The sequence below is a fragment of the Anopheles coluzzii genome, chromosome 2, assembly GCF_943734685.1.
Source record: "Anopheles coluzzii chromosome 2, AcolN3, whole genome shotgun sequence".
In the NCBI taxonomy this organism is placed as follows: Eukaryota; Metazoa; Arthropoda; class Insecta; order Diptera; family Culicidae; genus Anopheles; species Anopheles coluzzii.
Window position 1 is genome coordinate 43,264,159 of NC_064670.1, and position 21,092 is coordinate 43,285,250.

General features: G+C 45.3%; 2 protein-coding genes across 6 annotated transcripts in view; one reads left to right on the forward strand and one right to left on the reverse strand.

Moving 5' to 3' along the window:
• Positions 1-21,092, reverse strand: part of LOC120961075 (protein fem-1 homolog CG6966) — a 44,232-nt gene that overhangs the window by 2,785 nt on the left and 20,355 nt on the right. The window contains exons 1-7 of one of the 5 annotated variants that reach the window (XM_040384693.2): positions 5,398-5,546; positions 2,967-3,498; positions 1,672-2,032; positions 1,361-1,579; positions 1,092-1,278; positions 384-1,020; positions 64-303 (exon numbers count right to left, since the gene is read on the reverse strand). In XM_040384693.2, coding sequence (XP_040240627.2) covers positions 64-303; positions 384-1,020; positions 1,092-1,278; positions 1,361-1,579; positions 1,672-2,032; positions 2,967-3,308 — 1,986 coding nt within the window. In that variant the 5' untranslated portion in view covers positions 3,309-3,498; positions 5,398-5,546. Of the gene's footprint in view, positions 1-63; positions 304-383; positions 1,021-1,091; positions 1,279-1,360; positions 1,580-1,671; positions 2,033-2,966; positions 3,585-5,330; positions 5,547-21,092 lie in introns of those variants that run through there. The other 4 variants (XM_040384692.2, XM_040384694.2, XM_040384697.2 and 1 more) reach the window with 4 other exon arrangements.
• Positions 15,085-19,212, forward strand: LOC120961077 (uncharacterized). Its single transcript, XM_040384698.2, has 2 exons — positions 15,085-17,897; positions 17,970-19,212. The coding sequence occupies exons 1-2, from the start codon at positions 17,847-17,849 to the stop codon at positions 18,504-18,506; spliced, it is 588 nt and encodes a 195-aa protein (XP_040240632.1). The 5' UTR covers positions 15,085-17,846; the 3' UTR covers positions 18,507-19,212.

Genomic DNA, 21,092 nt, shown 5'->3' on the forward strand with positions numbered 1-21,092 from the left:
ACCGTACGATTAGCGACGAACTTCTTCATACTGCATGTGTCCGGTGTTCACACAAACACCTACCAAATGGGCACCATGCTCTAGCAAAATTTGTGCCAGCTCTGGCGGACAGGGTCGGCTCAGGGCAGCCAGATGCAGCGGCGTGTTACCGTCATCGTCCTGTGCGTTCGGATCGGCTCCTACCTGCAGCAGAGCCTTGGCGAGTCGGGCCGACGGTAGCTGACACACGGGATATCGTCCGACCAGGGCCGCATCCTTGTAGCAGGCCAGATGCAAAGCTGTTCTACCCGTTTGCGATACAAACTGTGGGGAAGGAAAGCGAAACCGGTCAGAACATGCTGTTCCTAGCAGCAGCTTGCCGATGGTCCAGCTTTTTTACATACCTTCAAGCTCACCAAATCGTACAGTGCCTGTAGGATCTGATGCTTCATCTCTGCGCTGCACAGCTCCTCCTCCTCGTCCAGCAACCGCACCAGCAGACAGGCCAGATGCAGCGCGATCACCAGCGCCCGGCTGAGCGCACCATGGTCCCGCTCGTGGTATGCCAGCTTTTCGAACATCTGCTGGCCGAGCTGCACCTCCCGGACCGACTTCTTGAACACGACCAGCATGTCGGAGGTTTCGATCGGCGGTACAATGCGGCCGCGCGTAATCGGCCGACCGACCTCGCCCAGCATGTAGCTAAACAGCTCGGCGAACGACAGCAGGGACGACTGGGTCATCGGGTTGAGCGGTTCCAGGATGCTCTGCTGCATCGACAGTGCGTACGTCCACAGCTCGATGCACCGGTCGAACCGGCCCGAATCGGCGTACACCGCACCGCGGAACCGTATGTAGTAGCTCGTGTCCGGATGCACCGGGCCCAGTATTCGCTCGCGGATCAGCAGCGCCTGCATGCGCATCTCGTCCGGGTCCATCACCAGCTCCTCGAGCATGCTGAGATTGTTCACCTCCTGCACGTAATCGTACGGGGACAGTGGTTCGCGCGTCGGTTTCGGCAGCACGGGACTGTTGTTGTAGCTGCAGTGGAAAGCAAACATGTGGGTTTTGTGTTAATCCGTGGCCGCGACATGGTCGAACCGCCCGCTTACCGATCCTCCATAGCACGCTTCCAGAACGAAAGTGCTCCAAGCATATCGCGCTTCTTGTCGACATACGTAGCACCAAGCAGTTCCAGGGCGGCGATCCTATCCTCACGCGACACGAACGGTAGCTTGATCAAGTGTTCCACGATCGGCAGATGTCCGGTAACGCTCGCTGCCAGCAGGGGGGTCATTCCTGAATGCGATACATGGGAGGACGGATCATAATTAGCAAACATGTTCGCTATTGGCAAAGAGTGTGGTGAATATACGCTTACCGTAAGAATCGACATCCATCGTAGCACCGTGCTGCAGCAGCAGCTGCAATATCTCCAGCGAACCTGACTCGGCGCAATCGTGCAGGGCCGTGTTGCCTTTCACGCTACGCCGGTTCACATCCGTTTTGAGCGAGAGCAAGTATTGTGCGATTTTGAAGTGTCCCTTGTAGCAGGCGATCATCAGACAGGTGTGTCCGTGCCGATTTGCGACCTCAATGTCTGCCAAAAAGAAAAGACAAAGAAACACACAACAAACAAACAAACATTACATTAGAATACGTTCGCCGAAGTGAAGGTCGCCGATAACCTACCTGCACCTTGCGATACGAGATACTTCACGATTTCGTAGTGCCCATCAAAACAGGCCGCCCGGAGCGGGGTACTGTTCGTTTTGGTCGTACTGTTCACTTTGGCACCGTTTTGGACTAACAGCTTCACGATGTTCGTGTGACCGGCGGCCGACGCGCACCACAGCGGCGGTGCGCCCTCGATCTTTTCCCCGTCGAATATGACGGAACCGGCCTGCTCGACGTCGGCGTGGCAGCGCTTGATCAGGTACTGCACCACGTCAAAGTGGCCATTGCGGCACGCAATTAGCAGCGGTGTGACGCCGTTTGTTTTCATCGTCACCAGCGTCTTGAGGTCGTTCGGCATCAACCTGGAGGTCCATTTCTGCAACGAAGATTCGAAAAGAGGCGACCCGTTTAGTAACTGTGCGCTCACGTGATAATTTAATTTGCTCTAAGCCTAAAACAGTGAATACAGAACCGATGAGCCTGAAGTGACTGCTTGTTTGCATTTGCGAGAACCGGAAGAGGCAACGGCCACGGTACCGTGAAGGACTTTAGCACCACAAAATCAACACTATTAACCCTCACGCGCCCAAGTTCTCCAGTCTTGCTCTTCGCTCTTCGGGCAAACAGCAGCACACACGCGCGTACACGAGCGTTTCAGATCAGATCACCGTCACGCTGTCCGAAAGGACCCAACACACAACCGGTCAGTCGATTCAAGCGCAGCAATCGTTTGAGTAAATATTGTGAACCCACCATCCGGGGGAAAAGTTATCAGCAGGGCGGCGCGGTTGCACATTCTATCTGCTGATACAACCTTTACCGAAGGGCCGACTTCGCCTGGGGAGCTGCATACTGATGATGTACGGGCGCACTGGCCGCCTTAATCATTCAGCAGCTATCGCCCCCTGTGCTCCCGCAGTGCAGTTGGTGCATCATCGTAGTAGAAATATTTAGTTTTTGTTTTCATGCAAATATAAACACAACAAAAGCCGTCCGAAGTAAAAAAAAATGCTTCGATTTGCAACGTGTTGGGACGTTCCAATCGTTGTTAGATTATCCGTTACTGCCGCATTGTGCGCGAAGTGTTAAAGATTGATCTATTCGATGATTTTTCTTTGTGTTTTAACAGCTCCCACCCACACACACACACACATTGGGTCTGAGACTCTCGCGTTGCGCAAAACACCGATCACGCTCAGAAGCACGGGAATGAATTTTCCACGTGTTTTTGTTTTTTTGTTTTTCTCTCACACGCAAGCAAAGCAAAGGTGCCCTTGTGCACTCCTCAGCACGCATGTGCTGTCCCTTACCATAATGTCTTCTTCCTGCTGCAGGAACTCTTCTTCGCCCACGATTCGGAACCGATGCTGCATTTGTCGCCGACGCCTGTTAGCGCCCTGCTCCGGTGGGACATTTGCAGGAATGGCGGCTACGGCCGCAGGTGGCGCCGCCGCCGCCTCCACCGGTGGTACGACCCTCGGCGCTGGTCCATCGACCTCGCGCACCGGATACGCCAGGTAGCGTTGATAGTGGCCGAATCGGCGGAAGTTCACCATTCTGAGGAACGCTCGCAGCAGCGTACATTTGGTGCGTCGTCGTCGGCGTTTCAGTGTGTGCACGATAAATGCCCTCAGTATCGCATTGATTAGCATAATGCACTGTACACTTTATGAACGATGGGGGGAGGGCACGATATAGCAGAAGGTAATGTTTTGCGCTTGTCACGATTTTCACAACTGCCCTACGGCTGCTGTCCTAGGCACATACGGGCGCACGGCAAATACCTTCATTTCACACAGGTTTCAACCTAATCCAAAAAGCTCATCGCGACACTATCACACACTGCAAGGAACAGCAAAGGTGTTAATAGCTTGGGCACAGAATAACACAACGAAAAAAAAACTGGATAAACATGCGCAGTTCTCGAACTGGAATGAAAAGCAAAAACGTTCGTCAGGACCAATTTCAAAGAAGCTGCGCGCTGCTGGAATTTCTCTCTCGGCACTGGAATGACGCATTCACACTGATCTCACACTGCCCTATTCTCGCGATGAAGTGGGGTTTTACCGCGATGAGTCCTTCCGTCGCATATCAAAATGCGAGGTGGATCTATTACTCATGTATTCCAAAATGGAGCGACTTTCTATCCATCTGAAAATAGCGACTTTCATGCGTGTTGCGCGCAACTACTAAACGGCCACGCTGGGACGCCTGTAGAAGCTTCACATCCAAAAGCAGCGGATGTTGTGGTGCAAGGTCACTCCCTCCGATCACTCTCTTGTTACTGCTTGCGGGGACCGACCAGCTAGCTGTGTGGGACAGGTTTTGTATTGTCCACCAACACCAACCCTCCTAAAAGGTGCAAGGTCATCGCACGAATGCGACTGCAACCTTCGAAATTAGGAACTTCTTAAAACTGTAAACCGCCACATTTGAGAGGAATTCGGTAAAGGAGAGAATATTCGGTTGCTCCGGAGTGTTATTCCAGCCAGTAAAGGCGGAAAGATTTCATATCGATCCCTGGGCTCAACTTGTCAGAGCGTGTTTTCGAACGAACCGGTTCTCTTTGGGACAATCTTCATTCGTGCGACAGGAACAAAGAGAACCAGCCAAACCTGATGTTTTAGGTTCTGCTTTGGTATGATCTTTCACACACTATTTCCGGAACATTGATAACAAACACAACGGGGCAGCAAAATTGTGACGAGCCAGGCACAAAGAATATCAGTTCTTCAAACATTTGCGCAGACGACTCAGAAATCGAAAAAAGGTCGTGAAACACAAAACTAGTTCCAGGTTAGGCAAATGAAGCAAAACACAAACACAACTTCTCCTATTAGCACTTCCCGCACAGGCCTGAGTGTTTTCTGTATGAGGATATTACGACCGTCAACAACATGTGACACACATGAGAGGTTCGGCTTTTACACCTCTGCTAAGTCGTTTCCTTTTATCGCAACATACACTGTTCGCCTTCACCTTGGCTAACAGTCATGATAAATGTACAACCATCCATATCGCCTAAACTGGCGATGACGGGGATGGATATCGCCGTCGATGCCACTAATAATCTATTGCCTATCTATCCACTCATTAATGGTTAACGAAAATCCACACGTCATAGCGCTAATTAGCAGAAGCTACACACTGTCTATTGCCGCGAAACCCCAGGATGGTAATTTTCCAACCTCGTCTACCGGCTCATCATACACACAGACACTGCTATTTTACAACTCCTCTGCACACTCTACATGTCCACTTTGACGATCTAATGCAAGCATGGTTTGATGCACTCGAGTGCGTTTAAATTTCATTAGATGACAATGTGATTTGTTTTGTATCTCTTTCGCTCTCTATCTCGATGCAGTACGGATTAGCCAGGCTAAAACCCCTCGAGAAATATCTCAATTTCCAATTTTTTGTCACGAGTCAAACAAAAGCACTGTTCGTACACTGTTTTTCACTGTTTGCGCGAAAACATCCTGAAACGGGGACCTACTTCTATCTTGAACAATTCCCTACTCCAACCGAATTGTGTTTGTTTGATATTTGCTCACGGTGGCACTTCTCTTCGGGCTCTCCAGATTACCGGGAGAGACGAACCATTCACTTCGTCCAGCGCAAACAGAAACGAACGAATGCTGTTGCTGTCACAGTAGACACGCAAAACCAACCCGCAACACACCACTCGCGAACAAGATCAACATTGCGCAGCAACCGAAAACTTTTACTAAAACCCACCACACCACGCGGCTGTTGAGTATCGTCGTAACCGGGTATAATAGATCGAAGTGAACGGAAACAGAAGGTCAGTTGGCTTGTCCCGCGAGGAAGGAACGCGATGATCAGCTCTCGCCCGGGCGGCAGCTAACGCAAGACTGGCGCGTTCGTAACTGGGCAGCGCTGGACGCTTCGAAGCTGCCTCCGCTACGTACGTGCACCCGGGAAAAATCAACAACCGATCGTTCGACTTGTTGCCTCTCTCGCATGCCACCCCCCAAACGCGTGCATTCTCTCTGCCGCGCGTAAACACTGCTGAGATAGGCGACCGCCGAGGGGACTAGAGAAGTTATCGGTCATGTTTACTACGATCAGTGATCATGAATGCTTCTCCCGCGCAACGGCAGCAGTGCAGCACACACTGATGATGCCACTGAGAAGTGGTGCGATCATCGATCTTGGTACTGGAACGGAAATTCACCAGTTGATCAATCGTAATCGAGCCGCATCGCGCGTCTAACGCGAGGCACAGAGTTCAGCCGCAAGGTGACAGTAGCTATTGCTGCCCATCTAGGCAACCGGCCGTTTAACCGAGTGCACGTATTTACATCCGGTCCGGCAGGAGGTACACACTCGTGAGCGCAGGTTAACTAACACCACACGAGTGATCGAGAGAACACAGCGAACTTACCGAAAAGGGAAGGTATAAAAGCGCGTTGATAACGAGGTGACCAATCGCTGCACGAAAACAGCTGATACAGCGAGCACTTGGGCCAGCAGCATCGGAAAAACACGCAAACGTTCACGAACTTCTGCAAAATACTGTTTGCAATATTTTGATAGAAGAGTAAATATTTTTTGTCACGGTTGTGGAACCTTTACACGTGGCTTCACTAGGACTAAAATCGTAAATATTTCTACGATTCTGTTTCGGCCAATTATTGCAGCACACACTATCGCACACGAATGATGTAAACTTCTTGCCACACTCATATTACAACTCTGCGCCAAAGAACGACGATGACGGAAATGTTCGGCTCGACTGGTTCCGTCTTGTTGACAAACTGTTTGCTTGCCACTGCCTCCCTTGGCCAGAACTTCTCATTTCCATACCCGTTCATCCATATGCATCCGAGCATCAGCGCTGCCGGCCATGCGTTCATGCGTTTCCAGCTGTGGAGGCTTCCAGTGATCGAACAAAAAACAAATCAACAACCGCGTTCGTATGCAGAAATAGGAAGTAGGAAGAGATTTACTGGCAACAATTTTACCAGCGTCGACAAATCGTCCACATCCATTTACAGATCAGACGACAGTTTTCAAAAGCTTCCGTTATATGCACGTGTGCGATGTGTGTGTAAATTGTTATTCTGTTGATGATATCACATCAACCCGAGATAATTGCAAATGACGAAAGGTCAATTGCCAAAAGCGCTATTAAGAAATGCATTTCGACGAGTGCAAGTGTTTCGGGTGAGTTCCATAACACAAACGTTGTGCGTTATGTGACATTCGTACCCGAGCTTGGTACATTGTTTGTGCATTTATGGGAAACAATAAATGTAGCTAAAGAAGGCAGCAAATATATTTAATTTCTTATAAAAGGAATCATAAAAGTACCAGTTCATTGTCTACTATTGATAGCTACAACAAATACTCAGCCCGTTGCTAATGTTGAGTTCAGTTCGAAACATGCGTAATGCTACAGTCCTGGTGTCACTATAAACGAGGCCATGAACATCCATGCTGATTGTTGTTAGGAGGTGAACCGGATGAAAGCGAAGATCGTTTACAGCGGACCAAATCAAAATCTAAAGTTTCATTCACGACTTTACGCCGTCGGTTTCACATTTTGATAGCATTCGTTTCAAGCGGTTATGTCGAAATTCGAAGGTGGAAGCTGTGTAGTAAATACAAAGCCTTGAACGAAGTTCACCTTACGATGGGCTGTTTCTCAAGCGTCTTTTTTCTTTTTTAAAATTCAATCAACGCATTAATATGTCTTCTGAAACGTTTCCCATTGATGGGCCCTGATATACAACACTGCCGACCACCGTAGATCATAATACGTTTAGCGAACCATTCTTATGAAAACACATTTCTTATTTTTCGGTCGTTACTAGTGGATTGGTATACAAAATTTCTTTCTATATATAAAGCGGCACGAGTGAAAAAACGGCGATACATCATAATATACGCCCCACACACATAAACTTGAATTGTGTATTATAAAATAATAAAACATGTCTCAATACACCATTAACTACTAAAAACTAATAGCAATTGAAGCGTGACGGCTCCTACTCACATAGCATGATTCATCGATCGTCAACTCAAGTCGATTATACTACTGTGTAGTATGCTTGCTTCATTCCTGCATGTATGAATAGAAAGATTCATTAGGACGTGACTGAAATCACGAAATATTCCCGGAAATATTATCTCACCCCAGCACCTACACTTCGCCCCAGAACGGCTGAAACAATAATGTACCTTCTTTCAAATACAAACGCATTAAACGTTGTTGCATGCTCTGCCATGTTTATACACTCTCACACAATCTTCTAAATCAACTTGACCAACATCAATCTGTGACAATACATCATGTTTCCAACATCAGAAGACCTAATTTGTAGTTCTCGGAACAGCATCATTCCATCGAAACACGGTTACTATCATTCCGGCGTTAACAGATGATTCAGTTTTACTCCTAAATGTAGGCAATCGTGCGACATACAGTCAGGTGTAAGAGCACATGTGAAGACTCAAGCTCAGCATCGTATAACACCTGCCGTAACACGCTTTCGAACATAATTTTTTGGACGCGCGGGTCATTTTCGCACGGCCCAATGTGAATCTCAGCTGCAATCGTTACATCGCTTCATTGTTTCCTCTCACTGATCCATGTTAATTGATCAAAGGTAAGCACACACAAAAAAGAACAAGTTCGGAAAACTTCAGTTACCCATGCACAGGCCGGTCGGTCGCGTCCAGTTCCGTTCGCAATGGTGTCGAAAGACTCAAGCTCACATTTTTACTCGCCAAGCGACACAGGCCATCCCGAGCTATCCGCAATTTAATGCCCTTAGGCCCGCTCTAAGTAAACCGTCATGCGAGCGCACGACTGTGTTGAGACGGCGGTGAATGAAGTAATAGAAACACCTGGAACTAGCCGCCTTTCTAGCAACCGGTCGTAGCCGTCGTAGGATATCGAGCATGTGTTACATTCCGTAGTAATTTTCACTTCTCGTCCGCTGTATCCAGCCAACACGCCAGGGAGAAGGGGAAGGAATCTATTAGACAGTGACATTTTGCGTTAAAAAACAAAACTTCCGCGAGCCACACCTCCTGTCGATTTTACTTTGCTGTACGTGCTTTACATAAGCCGTATTCCAATACCTGTTCGTTGTATAGTTTCATACGACATGCTCATAGTTGAAACGAAGTTTACCGATAAAAAACCAAAAACTATTTCAAAACAGCTGTAAGCATACAATATTTCACTCAGAATAGTGTTACATCGCACCAGACGCCTAATTTTATTTGACATCGTGATTTAAAACTTGTATAGACATTGGTACAAAAATACAGCTATCAAAGCAGCAACATCTAGGGAATTTGACAGCGACAGGTATTTCAATCAGGTAAACAGACTTGTTCAGGCACTATTGAAGCTCGTCGAGTTTATTTCGTTATTTCTTCAGCGACACCAAAGGCATCGTATAAATGGCATCACATCACGCACATAGTGCATCTCCACCCCCCAACGCTAAGTGAAAATTTCAAGTTTAAATGGCGTGAAATTAGTTGCTCGACACAATCAGCATGAGCTATCAATGAAGTAACAATGGCATGATAAGCAATAGCAAAGAGAACGAAAAAACGATTTGTTCAACGATTATGCGCTTAAGTGCATATGACATACTGAAAGAGTTGGATACGTTTTGTTTTACAAAATAGTTGGTATCTTTTTTCTTTTTTTCTATACACATAAACAACACTTCCTATTAAAAAATAATCACTTCTTTAAAAACCATTTTTTAAAATTCTGACAAAAGCTAATCAATTGCATCCCATTTTGCGATGAACGAATAACAAGAGCTGATAAGTCAAGTGAACAATCAAGAATATTTTATATGCTGTTCAGAGGTCAACTACGTCTATTTGTCGCGAATAGCAGCGTTAATCATACGCCCAAGACTGAAAAAAAAACCTCTTATCTCCAAGAGAAGAAAAAAACAATCTGGTGGGCACACCGGTTAAAGGTATTATACAAAACATAGACATATGCTTCTTACAACAGTGTTACAACTAAATTTATTGAAACTATTATTAGATTCTTCACGTTCCAGCGCTATAAAGATTTTCTTAGTTACGCACTCGCAATCACAAGCTGTCAAAAGTTGTACTTGTCACCTTCACCCTAGCACACCAAAGAGTTAGATCATACAGCCATGGTGCATTCTTTGTGTTCCTGTTTATTTCCATCGTTTCGCTCACTCGGTTGTGCTTGGTTACGATTGTTTTGTTGTTGTTTTTTTCATCTACCCAACAACAACGATTCGCGTAATCTTACGACTGATGATTGCCTGCACTTTAGCAGCAGCAGCAGCAGCAGCAGCAGAGCTTGTTTGCACCACACTGAAGGGCTTCAGCAGTTCAAGTGGAGCAATTTACGACCGTTGCGACGGTGAAGATGAACTACCCAGGCAGTGCAGCGCAGTGCAAACAAAGCCATGAGCCAACCAGGCTTCGCCACCAGTAAGGAAGATGTCAATGCAATTAACTGCATTGAAATGAAGCATTGCTGCCATCGCCTACTACTTCGTTTGTCATAACTGGTTGCACATGCATCTATGCATACACGCACAGACACTCACTCGATGTGCAACGGATGGAACGGACAACTTCAACAACGCACAAATCTTCGTCTGAGAGCCTCCACATATTTGTGCAGCAACGTACCTCTGGGTCCGATAGCTTGCCAATTTGGTACACAGCTATTACCAGGGATGAATCATACTGGTTCTCCACAATTTGTAGGAAAACGTAAAACATGAAATACAACAAAAAACAAGAATTTTGCGTGGTTCTGAATTTCCTTTGTCCCAGCACACATCGTATGTGTTTACGTCCTCCACTGCTGTACGATGACATTTCCATGAGTGTAAATACCAGCGCGCAAAATGTGGTACTCTTTGGAGGGTTGTTGTTGTGTTCCACGCGACCAGCGAGAGAATTCATTGAACTCAACAGTCTGTCCCCCTCCTATCAGGGTGTCGCTCTTCCAGACGGAAATTCTTGCAGCGTCACAGTTGATGACGTTCTTTACACCACGATTGCAACACAAAGCGGAAAGTCCTCTTACTGCGCTTTCAGCATGGGTAAGTAAGTCTGTCTGTGAGACAGCCATGAGATCGTAGGGAATATTCAATTGCGCCTTAAGATAGGCAAGGATAACATATCCTAGAAAACCAGGATATTATCGGCACTGAAAATATTTCATGAACCTCTTCAATTTATGTAGAATGAAATTAAATAATACATAATGCATATGCGTCCTGTTTATACATCATATGATTTGCGTTAAATTACAGTTCTTTGTTTCCAAATATGCTCATTCAATTTATTCCTGCACACAAGTACTAGAACAAATCCCAGCCCTTACAGGGTTTCCCACGATTTATTGGTTGGTTCCCACGATTTATTGGTGCGTTCCCACGATTTTTTGGTCATTTCCCATAATTTTTTGGTAGCAACCCACGATTTATTGGTCGGTTCCCAAATATTATTGGTCGGTTCCCAAATATTATTGGTCGTTTCCCAAATATTATTGGTCGGTATTATATTATATTATATTTGGGAACCGACCAATAATATTTGGGAAACGACCAATAATATTTGGGAACCGAGCAATAATATTTGGGAACCGACCAATAAATCGTGGGTTGCTACCAAAAAATTATGGGAAATGACCAAAAAATCGTGGGAACGCACCAATAAATCGTGGGAACCAACCAATAAATCGTGGGAAACCCTGTATTATCCATTAAAGTTCAACAACCCTTGGCATCCTTCTACGGAACACAGAAACAAACTCGTAGCAATCAGCAGCGCACTGCAACGGGGTGCCCGCCATCCCGTAGTTCTCTGTAAAAGGCAACCTGATTTTTACTCCTTGAACTTCAGCTTTCTGCGCAGTACTACCAAGAGCCCAACGGCGTCCTCCCTCGTGCGCTTAACCGCTGCCAACTCGACAAAACATAAACAGAACTCGCTACACATCAATGTCACTGAGAGCTATGCGCACGTCACATTTGGCAAAAAAGGGAAAACCCGTTACTTGGCGGTTGGTTTGCCGGTTACCAAAAACGGCGCGTCTCTTGTGCTGCACGTGTTTCTGTGCGCGCTGAGAGTGTGCAACAACGGGGGAAAGATGAGGTGCCTTACCGGGCGGGAAATTGTTTATAAACAACGGTCCAAGACACCCTGTTTCAAGGCCAGCGAATTTGACAAATAGATAAAGGGATAGCAACATAATGGACTTGGTGCGGTGGAGAAGAGCCAAAAAGGATACCGAGAATGTGTGATCGATCAGATCAAGACGTTTGTAGCTTGTTAATAATGAATAATAGTACCTAAAAAGCATTAAGTCCACAATGTAAGGATATATAAGGCTTAGCACTTCATACACTAAACATTTACGCTCTGTTGGCATATGTAAACATGCTGTCAGCTGTCGGACTAAAATACTATCAAAATAAAAATGGGTAGCACATGCAATGAACAAAACCTCACACTAACTGAATGTATAAATCAAACGAGCTAGTAGCACGATCAAAATAGAATTCAGTGTGCATTCATGGGGAGGAGAAGGGTTTCTTAAATGGAATTCCTTGGTATTGGTGTCGAGGGCTGATCGAATGCTCATTAACAAAGAAAGCGGAAGAAGGTTGCTACGTTCTGATTATATATTTGCGTCTTACATTTTGTTCCATTTTACAAACAGAGGAGGCTTGAGTAATGCGAAATAACCTGGCGCACAGTTGGTATTGCAATTCAGCGCAATTCGAATGGGATCAAGATCATCAAGCTCTTCCTGAAACAAAGTTTCCTGCAGATGATTTAAACATCATTTTAACATAAATGAATAGAATTCTGCAAAACTATTTCTCTGCAGCTGGAATTAATTGAGCAATGGACTATATGTTATAACCGATAAAAGTATGCGCTATATATTGTGTCGTCATTTTCAATCACAATAATCAATGTAATAACACGCAGCCGAGAAGTAGCCAAAGGAAGAGAGGATTAGGAAAATCATGGTCCATGTAGCTTCCATCCATCGCATGCTATGTATTCAGGTCACGAATGCAGTTTCGCTACATTTCAATCGATAGGATTGGCCATTGAATCAAACAATCGGCAGAGCGGGAGTCGGGGAAGAAGTCACTTTGAGTGACAAAAATATCAGCAATATCCCATTGCTCGCTCCGTGCATCTCCGAGCCGCGTCATTGTTGGCAAACATCCGAGTCGTCGAATGGGAACTGGGTCGCCAAACAGACGGACGATAAGCAACGTACAATTGCACTACCTACCCGGATTATATCACACCACTGAAAGATAGTTTCTCACTCACATGAACAGCTTGTCTTTATCAACCCCAAAGCACCACTATTTGCATACGCTTCTATGCTTGCGAAAAGTCATATGAGTAGCTACGAAGAGATTCTTGCTCCAGATTTCGAGATAGCGAATGATGCCACGGTTTATGTTTATCAGAGAAGTGTCTGTAATCTGACTTAGTCATGTACAAGATAAGACTGCTTGTTATCAGTCACTGGACATCGATCGTGCAAGTAGACAAAAACATTAACGTTTGCACAGGACGGACCCAAAGAGACCTTGACTTAATGCAGTTCGTCGTCAAACGTCATCGATTCCTGTTGACATTGTTGTGCCGCAGGGACATAACAAAATTCCGCTATCGCTAACAGTCTGCATAAAGCAAGAGATTAGAATGTGTACACGGCGAACGCTCCGATTATCGGACCTACAGCGCGCAGTTCCAAGTTCGTCGTCCTACGGTTGGACGAACCGGTATAGCTCATTCCAACTGCTTCAAACTGATTAAACCGCCATCGATGTAGACAAAAGGGGCATAACCCTGCGCATTGCAGTACACACCGCTGTGACTGTGAGTGCGGCTGACGCTGGAACGGTGCAATGTTACATCAGCTGATGTACACACCCGACAGCATCCCAACTCATCTCCAAGCGCCATTTGCAAACGTACATTCTTTGTCGTCTTTGATGACCATCATCGAACTAGAACACACGCGTCACGGCGCTGACTTAAGTAGGACGCCGTGACACGAAGCAAAACAACCAAGCCAGCACTGGGACTAGGTCAATGTTTGCTGTTGGTCAGGTTTCGTGCCCGTGGTAGGGAAATGATGTACACACACGCGTAACGATGTCACCCACCAACGGGCACACACCACCGATTGGTCATTTCAGTTCTTTTGCGTGATAACCCTGAAAGGTCCTGCCAATTTGCACTCAGATTGTAGGTGCTATATTTTGGGGATCGGGGGGTGTTTTTGTAGAACCTTTTTTTACCTTGAATGTCCAAAAAAACCTACCCTTCGTGTGAAAAATTGCGCTTTCTAGCTGCCGCGTGAAGAGTGTTCTCCACGCTATTAGAAATGGGGTCAAGGTGTGTATTGTATGTTATCAACACGAAACTCCGATTATTTTCACACGTTCATGGCTTTTTTGGCGCTAATGATAAAGCCTGGAAAGTATTTTTACCGACACTCCGAATTGGTCATAGAAAACTAGAGAAATATTCTGCCAAGAAAAATGTGTATGAATGCTACTATATACACTACACTACCCACCTATGTGAAAGTTACGTGGTTCTCTCTCATTTACATACTTTAACCCGATTTTACTGCCCCGTCAAATTTCACGTACCAACTTATGCACGCCAGCGTAAACACAGCAAAGGGTTCAGAGTTTTAGGTTAATAAGATGTTAATGCCTTCTTACACCGCCCAAGCCGTACCTCTAATTCAGGGTCAACACCGGAAGTAGACTAGCAGTAGTCTAGCGGTAGAAATTGTGTGACCTTCCTATTTAATGTATTTCTTACAGTAAATAATGTGTTAACCATTGAAAGGAACCAACTTCTCAAACTAAACTGACCCATTAAACAACGGTTCCACTACAGTTGAAGTTAGTATACATTTTACCCTTCATTCATCGTGCTAGTTGGAAAACACCTTTTCTGGGCGAAATATCGAAAGCGTACATTGAGCGATACAAGTGCATAATGTCCAATGTTTCACCGTAAATATTAGTGACATGAAATGTTTACCTAGTGGGCAAATTCCAAGCAATCACTCCATGCAAATTATGTTAGCGTGTACAGTGGCGTAGTTCGCTTCCCTCCAACTCCATCATATCCTGTGTTCCGTGGCCTTGACACCGTCTCATAATGATGTCGCTCCACTTTTCGGCAGCACAATCATTTTAAGCAAATGAATTCTACGATGGATTGTTTCAAACAACAAACAGTGGAATATGCTATTTTTTTCACTCCAACTTTACTGTTTCAAGCAACCAACCCTAAGTGAAGCGTCGTCTTGTAGCACTAGTTAATTCTTGCGCTACTAACACAAACATATCATGATTAGGATTATTAATATTATCTCAATTGGTTCTTCGTCAACCGTGAAGATGTGTTATTAGTCTGAAATATAAATGGGTAATTTTTTACAGTCATATTTTTTAATTTCCAACAGAATCGTACGACAAAAGAAATAATACTGCTGCAAGCACAACACTGACTATAATTTACGGAATGTGTTTTGCAGCCCATTACGATTCCAGCAAGTAAACGTTGCTCAAAAATGCTCCTCACGATCGATTATCGATAGCGGGGTACAACCGTCGATCGACGTTCACCACTTGCAGTGTTAGTGCAGTATTATAAACCGATACACATACACATAGACATGCTAACAAAAACCAACCGTAGTGAGCAATGTTCGCGAATGCAAATTTAAGTTACTGTACTTAGTTCTCCGTGATATCAATACGAGTGAGACGTACACCTCTAACTTCCCTAACACCACCAGTACAGCGCTATAATCTACGAAGCTACGTATAGGTGAGGCATTATGGAAATACGCTCCAATGACACCGAAGGCAGCACACAATAACAACGCGCCAGTCAATGCGCCCAGCAAGATCATCCGCTTGGCCCGATCGGACCCGGCAAACCGGGAAGTCGTGCTTGGGCCCAATATGGAAACACAATCGGCTAGATCATAAACGCCACCGTGTTCGCCTGTGACTGAAAGCCCTCGACTGGATGCAATAAAGTAGTGTGCAGAACGTTGCCATCCAGCACTGTGGTGTTGTTCCGCTAGACGAGATTTAAGTGAAACGACTTCTAGAAATGAAATATACATTCGTTATTTCTTTGTGGCAACGTAGAGAGCACCAAACAAAGAGTTAGCAACCATAAGAATCTCGGTGCGGAAATGTCCAAATACAGGAATATATGTATACATAGCTATCTTTCCGCCTTGCACAAAATTTACAACACACCAGATTAACCGTACACTTCTGTCCAGCACGGTAAATTTACTTGCTGAGAGGCAAACCTGATCCTGAACAAAGAGCACTCATTGCGGCTCCTAAAGCAGAGATGCTGAGATGGATCGCGAAGGGATCGTAATTCAATTCGATCCACTACGACGGTAAGGTTTGCTGCGCGACGAATTGCAATTCTGCAATGCGTTGCTTCAAGTTCATGATGCTTCTCCACTAGCCGTCCACACTGGCTATGACATTTATTGAATAATCTGTCTGCTATTAGGGCCAACCGACGTCACACCTCGACCGGAACGGTTGAGCGCGCACACAAAATTGCAGCAGCCCTCTCCTCCTGCTGCCTGCGACTTGTCTAGAGAAGCCCCGGATCGTCAATCCAAGATCAAGCACGATCGTAGCGAACGGTTCCATAATCAACCTCTCGCCGTGGGTAAGAGCCAGTGATGAAGCCTACCGGCGGCTGCTGGGGAGCAAAGCGCAGTCGGATTTAGTGTTGCATCGGTTGCATCGAAGCTTTCCTCGCCACGGTCCCTCTGCCACCCAATCGTCGTCGACACCGAGAGCTCGGCAGTGGAACACAGCAACCATTCGATATTACCGCACACGCTCGTAAATGGACGCGTAACTAACAGTCAGTCGCTTTCTCTTGTGATTGGCGAAAAAAATAACCTCCCGCTCCCCTCAGCGAATCACTCTGAAGGGCAGGAAAGTGCTGAAATGGAGTGAGAAGGGGAAGGGGAGTAATTGCAAAACGGGCGTTTGCTCCGATTCAAAATTGCATCCAAGGGTAGGAGGCCAGCCAACCTGGCTGGCTGTTACAGTGCCACGTAACGCGAACCGGTCAACTGTACAACGAAAGCTTCTGAGCGATGCGAAAAAAAACTGTAGTCAGGCAACCCGCTACTTGCAGCAAAACCCATTCCTCCCCTGCAAAAGACGTGGTGCGCTCCAGTGGCCTGCTAACCGTGGCATACTGGGTTGTCTCGATGTAAATGTCGACATCGTGGGAGGTTTATGTTGCGGACTGGTGGTGGTGGTGATGGTGGTGATGTTTGTTGTTTCCACCTCCACGTACCACGCAGTTCACACTCTCCACAGCGTGCCTCAGTTGCGGCATTTACTTTGCGAACATGATCACACGATCGAATTATGTCATCGGTGCCTAGACGTTGAGGCAGCGAATAACTGGAAATGCTTTACGCTATGCAAAAAAGCTCATTAAATGGCTAATCCTATGACACAGCAGGTGCATCTCAGCTGGGCATCGTTGCAATACAGACATAACCTAATATTGCAGAGGATATGATTCTTCTTCTTTGGCTCAACAACCGATGTCGGTCAAGGCCTGCCTGTACCCACTTGTGGGCTTGGCTTTCAGTGACTAATTGATTCCCCCCATAGCAGGATAGTCAGTCCTACGTATGGCGGCGCGGTCTAATTGGGGATTGAACCCATGACGGGCATGTTGTTAAGTCGCACGAGTTGACGACTGTACTACGAGACCGGCTTGAGAGAGATATGATTATTTTACTGAAAATCCCAAACAAGAATTCTGAATACGGTACACTAGTATGTCTACAGCACAAAATGTTGTTAAATTCTAAGCTTCTTCACTAAAAATACAAGACCATGATATCCAGTCTGTTCACACAAACGGTGCAATTTAATTTGCAATTCAGCCATGAAACGTTGTTTGCATACATCTCATTGTGGAGTTATCGTCAAAGTGAAATTGACGTTAGACAGCACCAACATTTCCCATGTTCTTGACGAGAATCCGGGACCGTATTGACTATAAAACTAGCCCAGCCAAATGCCATTTGTATCCATTCTCTTACTGCCATGCTACAGATGCGGATCATCTCTGTTCCACTACTTTCAGCGGCGGTTTTGGTAAGGCTTTTGTTTTCTGCGCTAAAGTAAAACTATTTCTACTTCTATTTCCTGTCCTACTTTACGTCCCAGTTGCAACCGCTGCTGGCAGCTCCGATATTTTGGTTTCTGCCGTGGAGTTTCCCTGCACTGTCTCCAACCACCACTACTTTGGCGACCACTTCCGGGACGGCGGCATCGAGTGGCGCTTCCAATTCTTCGAACGTGTCGGTCGCAATCGGAAACCGCGTGAACACGTCGACCGGGCTCGATGACTACGGCACGAACATAACGAACGTCCAGATAAACGTCAACCGTATGCGAAGAGCTGTCACCGACGCGGATTTGGCCAAGCTTGAACGAAAACTGCGTCAAGCGGCCGATGAAGGGTCGACCAATGGAACGGTTATAACCATTGGCGAGCATACGATTCGGCTGCCGCACAACATATCCAACCTCACCGTCAATACGTACCTCATCAACGGAATTCCTGAGAATTATATGATGCTGGCGGACACTGGTAGCGCGACCATAAATGCCAACGAAACGTACACTCCGCTACTATCCGCTATTAGACTTTTTAAGAACTTTTTCTCTTCCCTCTTCAGTAAACAAGGCTCACAAACTTAGCGTTCGGTGACGTTAGCTGTGACCAAGAAACTAAAAATGTACTCCATAAGTTTTGTTCGTGAAGTTAAATGCAATTCACACAGCGCACCTTTTAGCAACTAGTACTAACTGTTAGCATACATTATAATTCAAAGAAAACTAAAAAAATGCGGCAGCGACACTTGCCACACCGCTGTGTTCCAACTTTAGTTCTGATCTATTTCCAATTCTCGCATACGGTCGTACGGCACACGCGCAAAGCTGATACAAAACAAGCGCAACAGCAATAAAGTAGAAGCACACTTAAAAGCCGGCTCACAGCAGAGTACAACGGTTTGGTGGAAATGCAGTGTGGAGTGCGATGTGTGCAAGATGTTGTTTGCAAACATCAACCCCAAAGGGGGAGGAGAAATACAAACGTGTTGACGTACACAGCAGCGCGTCGTTACAGAAACAGCGAAAGAATTAGAAGATCGCACGATCAGATGCGTTGCTATTTTTAAGTGACACGTTGCTTCTTGCGAAAATAAGGAAGCGAAATTGCTTACTTGAACGATCGCAAGGGTTTCGTACCAACAAAAAGAGAACGTGAAGTGGATGTGGGTACATGCCAGTCTATTCAATACGTTAAACGAAATCGACTCTGTTTTCTGACAGAATTTTGCACTGCTCAACAATTTTTACATTGCAAGCCATTAAAAATAGAAAAACCAGTATAGAAAATTAATTATTTTTGTATATCCGTAAGTATTCGCAGAGCCGTACATGCTGAAACATAGAATGAATTTATGCAAAACCGTACAAGAAACGAATGGTACCTCCAGAGGGCAAGCGAGTGTTAACAATCATTAAACCACCATTCCTTATTCGGTAACCGTATCTCTGCAGTACGAGGTGCGTCTCATAACTAACCAAGCGGAACTGGCCCGACAACCATCAATCAATCGCTTACATCCCGCGGATGATGACCTCTGAAAGCCAAATCAACGAACAAACCAGCGCGACAGCGAGCGAAACAACCCGTTTGCTCCAGGCGGTTCGACATAACCACACTAGCGTTAAGTGATGCCAATTAAATTCGTTCTCTTTCTGCCCGCCTGACCACTACTTCACGAGCCTGACGACGAGCTGGAATCGTGTACAGAACAGCATCTCTACAACTGCAGGCTCTGGTAGATAGAGTACTGTGCTATGGCTACGATTTGGAATAAGTTGCCATTAAATTGTACAAAGTTACGAAAGTAACTTTTGGTTGGGTTAGACTAGCTATTCTATCGGCAGAAGTTAAATTAAATTGCTCATGATATCAAATTAACAAATCAATTTAAATTAGACCATTAGGTCATAGCTCACGCTTAGGTTCGGCTACAGATAACCTCAGCCTAAATAATGTTTAGAAATGCATGTCAACTAAAAGGACTGTTTGTTTTAATGTGGCGTACGTTCTATTAAAAATATATCTATCAAAGTTAAAAATCGTCTATCTCATATCTCAAATAGTATTATACTCATATCCCTCCGTTCATCTCCGTTTACAAGGTCACACAAACAATTCACCAACTTCACCGATGGTTGAACTGGGGGAGGAAGTTTACTTAATTTGATCATTTTCACACATTTTCAAGAGTGCTGTGTGGGCAGCTGCGAAAGCACAGGGTTAAGTAACACTTGTTTTCCATATCTGTCAAATTGTGGGATGGACTCAGTACCGCACAATGAGACGCTCACTTGTGATCACAAGAGTAGCCGATGGTTAACATACCGAATTGGTCACAGCGCCATTGTCGCCGAGACTCAGCAACTGAACAAGTCGGACCAGTCTATTACGCACCACTGACAGAGCAGTAACTGATTTTCCCACCGTTTGAAAGGCCCCAAACGAGATGTCGCTTATGACGCACGAGGCCTAAGAGCGAAGGATTGTGTTTGCATTTCAACATACCACGATAAATTGACGCTTCATGATCTAAGCACAAGTCTGATATACGTTATCCGACACAATATACAATTACCAACAAATATTAAGGTGAGAGTATAATAAAGTATTCATTTTATGCCCGGCAGAATATCCTTATTTGAACCACATTTTAGCAATTAATTTGAGACTTCTTCAGAACACTCAGCGTCATCCAAACCTATTCAAAGTACCACATCTTGCACATTCTGGCACGAGCAACCTGAAACGTTAGGTACAATGCTGAGCTTAGGCCATACTTTGGTACTAAATTACCGCTAACTATCAACACGTGCGTCCATGCCATTAGCCATCACTAATACTGCTGGAGAATTACGCGAGAATGGGTGACGGTGCACTGTATTGAATGAGTTTGAGAAATTGAACTACAGTCTAAAAATCAACAAAGTCAGTTCATTGAAAATGTTGTAAATTTCCAATTACACTCAGGTGTACGCAAATGAAGATTTTTCCAGTAAATTGGCGTTTTAAATTAAGAGCATAAACACATTATTCTACAACACACAGCTAAGTTATAGCAATTTTCTTAAACTGCACAAACATAAAAATTTGCAAAGGAATGGAGCAAAATCAAAGTTTTCTGATTTAAATGTAATGTAAGTACGATCAACAGCCCTGCCAATCGTAAGGAT

Coding starts and splice junctions, on each gene's coding strand:
- LOC120961077 (XM_040384698.2), top strand. CDS start 17,847: ATGCTACAGATGCGGATCATCTCTGTTCCACTACTTTCAGCGGCGGTT. Junction 17,898..17,969: donor TACTTTCAGCGGCGGTTTTG/GTAAGGCTTTTG, acceptor TTTACGTCCCAG/TTGCAACCGCTGCTGGCAGC.